We start from the raw sequence: 12481 nt of genomic DNA on the forward strand, positions 1-12481 counted from the left end.
CATGGATCAATACATTCTTTTTCATTTTAACAATTTAAACCTAAACTATTTCAAATAGGGTTTTTCTGTCACTTGCAACCAAGAAACTTCAGACTAATACCATATCCTATTCAACTCGAACTTTTTAATGACAGAAAAGAGAAAAGGACCTGTGGTGAGGATATTGCCTACAGCCAGTTCTAAATACGGATTTTGCCTACACTGAGGTCTACTATTGAATTTAGCCTTTTATTTAGCTTCCTGGTTATTCAACAGTTAACAGGCTACACAATGCACATTTTCTCTTCTAAGAGAACTTACTACTTGCTAAAAGCAATGAAACTGGCACTGGCTTGAACCATAAAACACAAAACGTCCCAATTATTGCACTGATAATTAAGATGCTTAAAATTATTACACATAACTCATAAGAAAAATCTAATTACAAGAAGAAAAGGATGGGTTCAGGTCTGTAACCAGACAAGTTGAGACTTGAGAAATAACTCCATAGTCAGTTGGCTCTTGAGCATCATGCCATCATTTTCTTTGAAAAAAAAAAAAAATCAACTCAGCTGAGAGAAAATGCAGACACATGCAGAGATGTGATAAGCTCTTTGGGAGAAACTCTAGTAATAAACTCCCAACTGGAGTCAGGGCTTCCACCCGTGCAGACGTGGATTGCTTCTGGCTTATGGTGCCCCAACCCTGCTTTTGTCTTAAAGAATGAACAAGGGTTGAGGATCTCTCAGGTGCCAAACCACAGATGCCACTCCAGGTTCCCTCTGCTCTCTTGCAGGCTCCCAAGTCTCCATGTTTACTTTCTTATCAGATAACCCAACCACAGACGCTGCTGCAAAAATAAGAACCAACAGACATGACGTACTCACATCCTCACCTGTCTCCAACTCCATGACCGTGCATGCCTTCGCTCTCCTTTCTAAGATAAGCCCTCTCCGTGCCCTCCCCTCCTTCCTGAAGCCTGCTCTGTTCCCACCATTATTCAGATCCGCGTCTTTAGTCTTCCATTCCCTAATGCTTCTTTCCCCTAGCTGCAGGAGACGTGTGCCTATCTCGACACTAATCAGCCTTCACTGGATGTTGCTGTCCGCCCTCCCCTCGCTCTTTCAAGTTACTGTTCTGGTTTCTTCTTCCTTCCACAACCACATACTCTACTCTGTCTCTACTCTTTTCTCAGTTGCCTGTAATTAAGTTCCTGCGCCCACCCTACGCTGAAGTAGCTCTCTTGAAGGTCAGCAGTGAGATCCTCATGGCCAATTTCAATACTCTTTTCCCAGGCCTTGACCTCGGCAGAATCATTTGTACCACTGCCTGGCCTGGAAATGCTGCCATCTCCTGGGAGTCCCCACGAGGCGGCTCTTTTGGATGACCTTCCATCTCCCTGACAGTACCTTCTCCACTGCCTCCTCCTACTCTGGATGCCCTTAAGCTTTCATCCCAAACCACCATACCTTCCCTACATTTTCTAGAGAAGATCTTTGCTATTCTTAGTGTTCCAATGACACCTCAGAAGGTTCTCCAATCTCTACCTCCAATTCCAAGTTCTTTCTGGAACTCTGATGACAAATTTGCGTCTGGGAGCCCTTCTGGGTTTGCCCATTGGTAAAGCTGCTGATGCTCCATAGAGGAACCCTCTTACTGTGTATCTTTGCTTGGTCTGTGTTATGGTTTGCATATCTGTCCCCTCCAAAACTCATGCTGATAGTTAATCCCTAGTGTGCAGCATTAAGAGGTGGAGCCTTTAAGAGGTGACTGGGTCATGAGGACTCTGCCTTCATGAATGGGCTAACTCATTCATGGATTAATGAATTAAAGGATTATCACAGGAGTGGGACTACTGGCTTTTCTAAGAAGAGGAAGAGAGACCTGAGGGAGAATACTCGGCCCCCTTAGCATGTGATGCTCTGAGCCGCCTTGGGACACAGTAGAGTCCCCAGCAGCAAAAAGGCCCTCACCAGATGTGGCCCCTGGGAACTGGACTTCTTAGCTTCCATAACTCTAATATATAAATTCTATTTCTTTCTTTCTTTTCTTTTTTATTTTTAAGAGATGGAGTCTCACACTGTCATTTAGGCTGGAGGGCCTACATGGAGAGCTATGGAGGGTTACACCACCATAGCTCACTACAGCCTCGCAGCCTCCTGAGTAGCTGGGATTACAGGCACATGCCACCATGCCTGGCTAACTTTTAAAACTTTTGTAGAGATAGGGTCTCACTTTGTTGCCCTCTTGGTCTCAAGTGATCCTCCTGCCTTGGTCTCCCAAGGTGCTAGGATTATAGGCATAAGCCCTTTTCTTTATAAATTATCCAGCTGCAGGTATTCTGTCATAAGCAACAGAAAGCAAAGTTAGACAGGCCGGATGTGAGATTACTCATTTACTCGGATGCCTTCAATGGCTCCCCTGACTACTGGGTAAAGTAACACTCTGTCTAGTGGTATTCAGGATCTCTACAGTCAAGCATGAATGCAGCCCTTTCAGCCACCCATCAACACAGCCATCTGGAAAGCCTTCAATTCGGCAAACTTCTCAATTTGCCATTGCTCAAACACATTCTGGGAATCTGATGATTTCTCCCAGTGAGAAAAATCACACTTTATTTTTTTTAAACCATTAGGGATCTTAGAGATCATCTCCTTTAACTCACTTTACAGATAAGAAAAAAGACACCCAGGTTAAATAACCTATCCAATGTCACAAAATTTATTACTTAGAGACAATCTGCCTAGGGACCCTGACTCACAGGTCAAGGTGTTTTCTCATGTAGCACTCTTTTACTTCAGAACCTATTGAGGATCTCATGTATAAATTAATATTTAAGCTTTTGTGAAGTGTCGAGGGTTCCTAAGGTCATATGGCTCCACTGGCAGCCAGGCACCATGCAGGCACCATGGCAGAAAGGCTGAGATGACAGATCCACTCAGCATGTTTGCCCTGTACTGCCCAAGTTTTCAAAAATAAAAACCCATGCCCCTGGGAGAACATTCCCTAGGAGAACTGATCCTGAACCAATGAGTAATATCTGTGTGAAAACTCACAGAGAGAGGAAGCTCTTTTAAGTTCAGACAGTGTGGGAAATTGGTGACAGCTCACTCAGGTGGTATTTTTGAACTCATACTGAGTTTCATGACCTCAGCATAAATTAGAAACACAGAAGATGGAAGGAAACAAAACTACATAGACCAAAAACGAGAGCACAAGAAAGCTGGCAGATAAATGTCACTGAATTTACCTTCATCTGCGTGTGAAACAGGAAGACTCCATCTCTCTGGTTTTCTGCCTTGTCCCCACTCTCAACATTATGACTAATTGTAAAGGCCACACACTTGCAATAAAACCCCAAACACCAACACTATCCTCATATCGCCCAAAGAGAGTAGGGGCAAGATAGGGAGGAAAACACCTTATGAAAATAGCTAACAAGAAAAACATATTCTATATTATAAGAAACTGTACTTGTTTGGAACTCAAGAACACTGCCTCTAAGAACTTCCCTCTGATGAAAATGATATAGATTACAATAAGAACAGAGAGAGGAAAAACTACTCCTACTCTGAAAAACAACAACAACAACAACAACAAACAAACCAGTATTGGACCCTGAGCACGCACTAAAAAAAAATTCTTGTTGGTGATTGCCAAGCTTGCTACTCCATTTCAGCAGTAGATCTTAGCAGACAAGTAATCTTACTGAAAAACATAAAACCTAGGGTAGGGATAAATATTTATAGAAACCTTTATATAAATCTTTTTTTTTTTGAGATGAAGTTTGCTCTTGTTGCCCAGGCTGGAGTTCAGTGGCACGATCTCGGTTCACCGCAACCTCTGCCTCCCAGGTTCAAGTGATTCTCCTGCCTCAGCCCCCAGAGTAGCTGGGATTACAGATGCCCATCACCAGCCTGGCTAATTTTTGCATTTTTAGTAAATACAGCATTTCACTGTGTTAGCCGGGCTGGTCTTGAACTCCTGACCTCAAGTGATCTGCATACCTTGCCCTCCCAAAGTGCTGGGATTACAGGCATGAGCCACCATGCCCGGCGGAAATCTTTACAGGGGTAAATCTAGAGAAAACATTACAGGCTACATAGTGATCAGCTAAGAACAGTATTTGGTTAAAAAAAAAAAAAAATGTACCAAAGCCAGCAGTACATCCCAGGATGCTGAGGAAGACAGAGAGGAGGGAAAGTTGATTATAAAAGATAAGGAGCTTAGTACTTGCTGCTTTGTATGTGAGGAAGCAGTCAGATCCCTAGTCAGTAATATATGGATAACTGCAGGAGACAATTCTGAGTGACTCAGGAGGAACTCAGAGATAAACATGTATGATTGCTGTGGGCTAGTTTTTACCCACTCCTAGGGTAGCTATTGAATGAGCTATTATTCTGACATGTAACCACAGTTTAGAATCACAAGTCTAGAAGTAATAATAAGGAAAGTTGCAGGAGATAAACATTTTATTTATAATATAGACAATTAAAATTGTTTTAATTGACTCAGTCTTATCCTAGCCTAGAGAGGGATCTTTTGCGTAAGGCCAAGTTAGGAGACTTAGGTGAGCTGAATTGATTGAACTCTCTTCCGCTTTCTAACACCACTTTTTTGTTCAGGTGTCTGATATTCGTTTTTCTTGGCCCAATTCTGGGAAACACAAAGACTTCTCCATGTTCTAATAATTGACGAATGCAGGTCAGATTGCCACACGTGGTTAAGGCAATTTGAGAGCCATTTTCAAGTGTCTTAAAATGTCACTTTCTTTTTTACTTAATACAGTTTTATAAACTGTGGTCAAATATTGGTTTTCCATTACATTAGCTATTTAGTAGGAGAAAGCCAATGTCATTAAGACACTGAATGGAGGTGATTTGCTGGGCCATGGCTCTTTGAGAATCGCTGCTGTTGTCATGAGCGGTCTGCCTTTTAATAACATTGTACCACGGCTTAGCCATTACTTGTCTAACAGAATTACCACTGGGAGTGAACCAGCCCCCAAGCAGCAGGGTGCTAGAGCTTATCACCCCCCAGTCCTATAAAGTCAGCCATCCCTGGATTAAGCTCTTTTTATTTTTTGACTGTTTAATGTCATGCATATTGTAATCAGCATTTTAATTCAGGATTTGGGCCTTCGGCAGTTTTCCAAAGGGCACACATTTTGAAGTCAACAAATTAATGCGTGTTCTCTTCTTCAGTCACTACAAGTTCTCTGTGCACTGAGAGAATATTTTTATTCTAGTGACCATGTTAATATTTAAGCCAATGTCACCCTATGGGTTGACAACGTAGAAGCTGAGGCCGACAGTGGGGCAGTACTACTCATGCCTGAAGAAGGGCTGTGGGTTGGCAGTGATGAAGAGAAAGGAGAAATTGTGTGACATTGCCTTTAACTGAGACAATGTGCAACTCAATACTTCTACCTGAGAACAACTACAACTACACATTTTAGGGACCAGCACATTCATATCTCTATCCTTAGAATTACATTGAGTACTCAAAAGAAGGGGTATGGACTGCTAGTCTATAAAACTAACAAATATCATAACTGTAAACCAATGAGATATAACACTTGTTTAAATAAGTAGACAGTGTAAATCTCATTCAATGTATCTTGGCAAATGGTTTCGTGGAAGTTTATAAAAGTATACATCTATCACAGTCAGTGGCATTTCTGATTTAATTCTGTGAAGAAATGCTTGACTACTGGGTTAGGGTTGTACCATTACTGCCAAGTTATGAAAAAATTAAATTCTAAAGCTAAGAACTTTTTTTTTGTTTTTAAGAAGGAGGGAAACAGAATACAGATTCATATTTGCTGTGTCTGGGTAAAGAAACACTAAGATACACTGGGGGATGGGAGTATTAGAATAGGGAGGAGTTGAGGAAGAGGAATGAGAGTGAGGATTCTTTTAGTGTGTATTTTTTATTATAAGTTGGCTTTTGTCCCTATGTGAATGTACTACCTAATCAAAAATCAAACATTAAAATAATAAAATTAAAGAAGGTGATAATAAAAGCAAAGAGCAAAGTATATAAATAAGATGTTGGGAATAAAAGGAATAACAACATTCCTATCAAAATAAATTAAACCATGTGAAGGATGGTAAATACATTTGTTAACTGGTAAGCCTTGTTGAAACTGAGTAGTGGGTATCTAGGCTTTTTCTATTATTGTCTTTACCTCATTTTGGTATGAATAAAATATTTATCCCCTCCAAAAATAATTTATAAAAGACACCTTTATTCTATTAAAATAATCTGTTCTTAAGCCAAGGAGAAAATTTTTTTTACAAAAATGGACATGATGGCAATCTGCATTAGCTGCTTATTAATTCCACTACCTGGTATGATTTCAATATTTACAAATGATTAGTCATTTTCATAAAATATGCATGGACATTCACACAATACTGTACAATGTGCTACCTGTAGTAAGTAATATGGAAAGCAGGTATCTGTCCTCAAGTTTACATCCCTAAGCCCTGAAAACTTAGTGCTAGAGGTGTGGTGCCTTTCCACTTTTGAAAAAATTTTAACCAATGTCCTCTGTTTTCCTGAGACTTTTTTCCTCACACACTCTGTAAATTAAATTAACATCAAGCCCAGACTGGACCGAGTTGTCTGCCCTGGTTGACTTGGGCCTGCAGGGTGACCTCAGCCAATTTGTAGTCCCATGAGAAAGCTGTAAAGCCAGGGCAGGCTGCACACCAGCCACCAGGGCATGGGATGCTCTGGAGTTTGGCTCCAAATTTCAGGGGTACTTTGGACTCTTGTTACATCATTAAATGGAAACCCTCAGTCAGATGGAGAGCTAAGGCTATAAATAGGCTGAATGCTCTCAATGTCTTAGGCTCACTTAACACTATACATGTCTCACCAAAATCCACGGTTCTGGATTCTCTTTTGGGAGGTTATTTTGTAAGTGATTTTAGGTTTGGTAATTTGGGTGTGGGATTTAACTAAGCAAACTCTCCCTCTGCATCTACCTACGGGTCAGCAGAGATGCCGCATAGTAAACCAGCCTGAAAACATGACTACTCTTACTATCTCAATTCATGACCATTTGATACAACCCGGCGTCAGAGACCATCAAGTGCCGCTTACACACATGATATCCAATTCTGACAATAACTCACCAAGGCTGTTGCTACTGGTTCCATTTTACAAATGAGAACAACTCAGGCTTAGAGAGTTTAAGTATGAAACAAATTGCTTAAAGCCATACAGGCCATTTATGTTAAAACCAGTTTTTAAATCCACATGTTTGATTCTGAAAGTCATGTTTTTTCTACTGTAGCATGTGACCCCGACATAACTTTTAGCTGTAGTAGTTTGAACATTATGAAATTCATTATACTAATGATGACAGACCACACATACTAGTTTGTGCATGGGCGTATTTAAGGTCATTTATAAAGACTGTCACCCAAAAAACTTTGCTTTGGAATGCTGAGCTATTAAAAAGATTCACATTACATTTTCTTACGTGTAAAAGAGGAATTTTAAAAAATCAAATCACAATCCCAAAGAAACACATAAATCTTACCACCTTCTTCAGGTTTCACGTCTAATAGTTCATCTATGGGTCCTTTAGAGAAGAGGAAAGAAAACAAAATGAGTCAGTTTCCTCTGGCGAGGAGTTTGGGTCAAATAATTAAAATCGAGTAGTTTTCCTTAATCTAGATTACCTGAGCACACAGTATGTGTAGAGCTTTTGTCTAAGGCAGATAAAATGCTTTTTCCATCTTCAGCTGTAATATAACATGTGCAACTGGTTACCAACAACTCGAAATGGTGTGCACGTTCATACACTATTGCGGTGTAAGGTAAATGTACAGCTTCAGGAAGAAATGGGATCTAAAAAGTCACTCAGGCAGAAGTAGGGGTCCTCAGATTACACTGGACTTCTGCTACTGGCCCTCAGAGAATACTGAATTAGTAGCACTGAATCTTTGCTTTGTTTGGTAGATAACCTGAAAATTACATGACATCAGTCTAACAATTCTTCCATGGACAAGTGTATGACTTAGTAATTGACTATTACTTGATGATGTTAATGAACTTTAGCCATATGGGGCTGGCTAAAATAAAAAGATTATTAAGTGAAAGAAGTCAATCTGAAAAGGCTATACATTGTATGATTCTAATTATATGACATTCTGGAAAAGACAAAACTATGAAGACAGTAAAAAGATCAGTGTTTGCCAAGGGCTTGAGGAGAGGGAGGGATGAATAGGTGGAGCCCAGTGGGGTTTCGGGGCAGTGAAACTGTTTTGAATGGTCCTGTAATGGTGACACATACCCTTATATATTTATAATACCTACAGAATGTATAACACCAAGAGTGAACTCTAATGTAAACTAGGGACTTTGGGTGATATTGATGTCAATGTAGTTTACTGACTGTAAGAAATATACCATCTGGTATAGAATGTTAATAGTGGGAAAGGCTATGTATATGTTGGGAAAAGGGGTATATGGGAAATCTCTGTACTTTGAGCCCAATTTTGCTGTGAACCAAGAACTATTCTAAACAATAAAGTGTGTCTGTGTGTGTGTATGTTTGTAATAGAACAGCCTTAAAACTTGATTCGTTCATACGTTCATTAGCCTTCCTGCAGGTCACAGAATAAAAATATGATACATCATCACAATGGATTTTCTTCTGTGCATATATAAAATAAGATGATTGACATTTACAATCTCAAAATATGGAAATACCACAAGCAATTTTATGCACAAGGAAAGAGAGAAAATTTGATTCCCCTGCATTGTCATATATTGTATGAATATATAATTTATAGAGATTTATAACTTGCATACAAATATAATAAACTGCAGTTTATGTTTTTCCACAGAACCCATGTTTTCTTATCCAATTACCTTGACTCTGACAACATTAGTGATTCATGCTGTGGGTACACTGAGGCTGGAGGGCTCAGATCATATAGAGAGAAAGCTCTTCTGTGGCCAACGAGAGCAGGCCCAGCTGCTCCCTTTCTCCTTCTGCCACTCACTCCCCCTCACGCTCTGGAGCATGGTTTCTCTTTCTCCAGGTCCTCCCAGGCCCATAACCTTTGCCCAGGCTGTTTCTTCTGCTTTGACAAGTCCTGCCATGACACTTGGCTTAGCTAGTTCCCCGATCTCCTCAAAAAGTTGTACCTTCCCCATCACACGTCCCAAAGCCCCACACCTCTCCCTTGGAGCTCCCACCAAGGTTGGAGCTGCTGGATTACTTGTGTAATGATTAGATTGCCATCTGCTTCCCCTTTTGATGGTTAGCCCCATGCTGGAAGGGACTGATTATGTCTTATGCACCACTATATGCCCAGGGCCCAGCACCGTGCCCGTCACAGAGGCAACTCAATAGACATCTGTTGAACAAATGAACAAGTGCATGAGTACTTGCAGTAAAGGTGTACATGCATGAATGGATGGTGACATGAAGCAAGCATTAGAGGCAAAAGAGTGACTCTTTTGTTGTTGTTGTTGTTGAAAGGCAGATAGGAGAAAAGCAAACAGGAGGAGAAGCGAATGGGAGGGAAGGCAGAAGGAAGACGGAGGTGAAGGAGAAGAATGGAGTAGAGGGGAAGTTCTAAAATCTGTTTTGCCTCCTCCTATCTTCTAGAAAGGTGCCATAGCAGAGGGTGAGGCAGGAAGAGGTGGCTATGTCCCTGGGGCCCCAGGCTAAACAGTGTTGGGGTAATTTTAGTTCTCTGCATTAACACCTGTGAAACATTCCCCCGCATCTCTGAGGAGCCTGAGTGCCAGTGAAGTGCTTGGCACAGCATCACATTAGTTCTACCACAATCTATCAAATCCTCTACCCCTCTGTGAGGTGAAGGACCAATGAAGAAACTGGTGGTAACAGCAGGAGACAGAAATAAACAGCTGATGAGCCTGCACAGCACACTGTGCCACCTCTCAATGCTCTGACCCCTTCTCCTAACACATCAGGTTCAGCTCACCTGAGGGATCTGGGGTTGCTCAGCACTGGCAGGCCGAGGCATCAGCTGGCAGGGCAGAGTGAACAGTTCCCATCTGTTTCCAACATCGACAAACACCCTCCCCACACGTACTGCAAATCCACCTCTCCTCAGGTCACAGCCTCATCTTAATAAAACTACAACTAGCCAGGGCCACAGCAGAAATCTTATAATCTGCTGTGAAAAGAAACAGTGATTTGCCAGTTTCCATTGTGGCTGCCCCTCTGAAGAGCTGCTGCTGACGTGACTGTGATGTGATTTTCTGGTTCACAATACACAGCCTCTCTCAGTAACCCTGTAGGGTTGACATCGCAGATATCTGAACATTTAGAACTGAGTCTACAGGAAGCCAATTAGCCTTTTCTCAGCTGAAAAAGAACAGGGCCTAGCAGGACTTTGTCAAAAAGGAATATGACTTTGCTGTTGAGCATTAAGTAATATTTCAGAAGCAATTCTAAATAAAAATCGAAACTTACTCTTAAAACTAGAGGATTCCTTGCGCTGGTTTTCTTCCTCTAATGAAATTAATCTTAAAATAAAAAAGAAGTTTAGTCATCAAGTTCTACCAATGTTCTGTTTATGATACAATCAGATTTTCAGTACAATATTACTTCACTTATAACACAAATACATACACCACACACACGAGCGCACACACGCACACACACACACACACACACACACACCCCACATAGACAAAGAAGGATCACAATGGACAGTCATTTACATGCCAACTTGCTGGCTTTCTGTCCTTCTCTGTAGCTCTTAATATCTGAATTTGCTTTTATCACAAGGCAAATATTCTGCAAATATCTAGATGGGCAGTTAGATAAATAAGATAGATACATATAGTTATCACCTTAAAAAACAGCAAAAGTTGATAGTAAAAAAAAAACTGTAAAAAAAATCCATCAGAATCGATTTCTTCTGATTCCTGGTGTTAGCAGAGAGGACCCCTCCATAGGTTAGCTCGGCTACAGAGGCTGGGCCACTCACAAATCCAGGCTGACCGTCTCCTACTCAGCTCTCACCATCTCTTTAAAGACAAAGACACATCGCTGCCCTGAGACTCACTTGCTGCCTCTGAACCTTCCTCCTAGCACCGTGATGTGCCTTCATCTGTTATTTCTAAACAAAATTCATGTTAAATGTTCATTGTTATTTTAAATAGTTACTGGGTTATACTTTTTGAGCTTTTAAAAGTGAAGCAATAAAGCATTTGAGAAATCTGAATTAATTAAAACAAATCAAGAAAATCCCAGGTAATCCCCTTCTAATTAAAGGTGAATGCTTTATTTAGAGTGTATGATCGTATATGGTGAAAAGAAGGTGTAGGGACCCACTCCAGGCCTCACCTCTTACTACATAAGAGTATGTGGGCAGCCCCTTAACCTTCTGGAGCCTTTCTTCCGTCTTTTACATGATGAGAAAAATGCCAGCCTTGATGTCACTGAAGGTTGTCTTAAGATGGAGTTAACATAAATAACACACCTAGCATTGTACTTGGTTCATAGCATGTGCTCACCAAATGATAGCTAGCAATATTACCATCACCAGGAACAGGTTGAACTTGTTCACCACACAATAGCCGGTTTTACTACATTCAGATCATATTCTACAGTCTGTCCTTCAGTGAAAACTTGTCTCCATTATGCATCAAAAAATTTATCTAGTACATATATGCTTTAAGATTTAAAAAGGCTAATATTGGCAGTAGATATTTCTGTGGGACAAAAAATAAATCTGAAAGTTTATTTAGAAATAAAATAAAAATATAAGCCTGTTTTACCAGACGATTGTCATCTAAATTTTTTTGTGTGTGGAAAGGAGAGGAGCATAGAAGCAAAGCCATCTTTTTGTTTTCCTAGCTTAGCCAGTTCAAAGATTAACTGCGTTCCTGCACGCTATGACGTCTCCACAGAAAATGATATAGATTCACATTTAAACCTCCTTCTGGCTGTATGAGAATAGGAACCATGCACTACATATGTTGGAAATAGTTCATCTCGGTATTTAAAATGACAAGAGGCACCTTCTTTATAAAAGGGCATGAAATGGAGATGGAGCAGTCACTTCCCATACAGAGAAGAGACAACCTGCGTGGTAGAAAACACAATGCCAATATCCAATACTTTCATATGATGATGCCTTAGTATGCATGTGTCACCAGGGCAATTTCATAGGTAAATTCCTTCAGTGAGAGAAAAGCCAGGGGATTTCCTATCTAGAAGAGCATCTAGTGTTGACAAAAGACCAGATAGGGTCCCGAAACCAGAGAAAGTGCAAAGCTCAGGCTCAGGCTACAAGCAGAGAGCCAGGGAGTGCCGGGGACATTTGCCCTGTCTTGCCCCAGTCAGCTCCTCACAAGTGTGCTCTTCTAAGTGCCCTAGAAAGGGATCTCTTACTGGGATACATGAGTCATGACATAGCGGAGATGTGTGTTAAAGGGGTTTGGCTGCAATGCTAATACGTCTACTCTGAGAAGTGAGGAGGTAAGACAACGAGTC

General features: G+C 40.8%; 1 protein-coding gene across 14 annotated transcripts in view; it reads right to left on the minus strand.

Moving 5' to 3' along the window:
- The window catches only part of ICA1 (islet cell autoantigen 1), a 159147-nt gene that overhangs the window by 18150 nt on the left and 128516 nt on the right, over window positions 1-12481 (minus strand). For all 14 annotated transcript variants that reach the window (XM_074379504.1, XM_074379501.1, XM_010345700.3 and 11 more), the window contains 3 exons: window positions 10451-10503; window positions 7677-7739; window positions 7535-7576 (listed from right to left, as the gene is read on the minus strand). In XM_074379504.1, the coding sequence (XP_074235605.1) occupies window positions 7535-7576; window positions 7677-7739; window positions 10451-10503 (158 nt within the window). The remainder of the gene's footprint in view (window positions 1-7534; window positions 7577-7676; window positions 7740-10450; window positions 10504-12481) is intronic.

Source organism: Saimiri boliviensis, chromosome 10 (genome assembly GCF_048565385.1).
Source record: "Saimiri boliviensis isolate mSaiBol1 chromosome 10, mSaiBol1.pri, whole genome shotgun sequence".
Lineage (NCBI taxonomy): Eukaryota > Metazoa > Chordata > Mammalia > Primates > Cebidae > Saimiri > Saimiri boliviensis.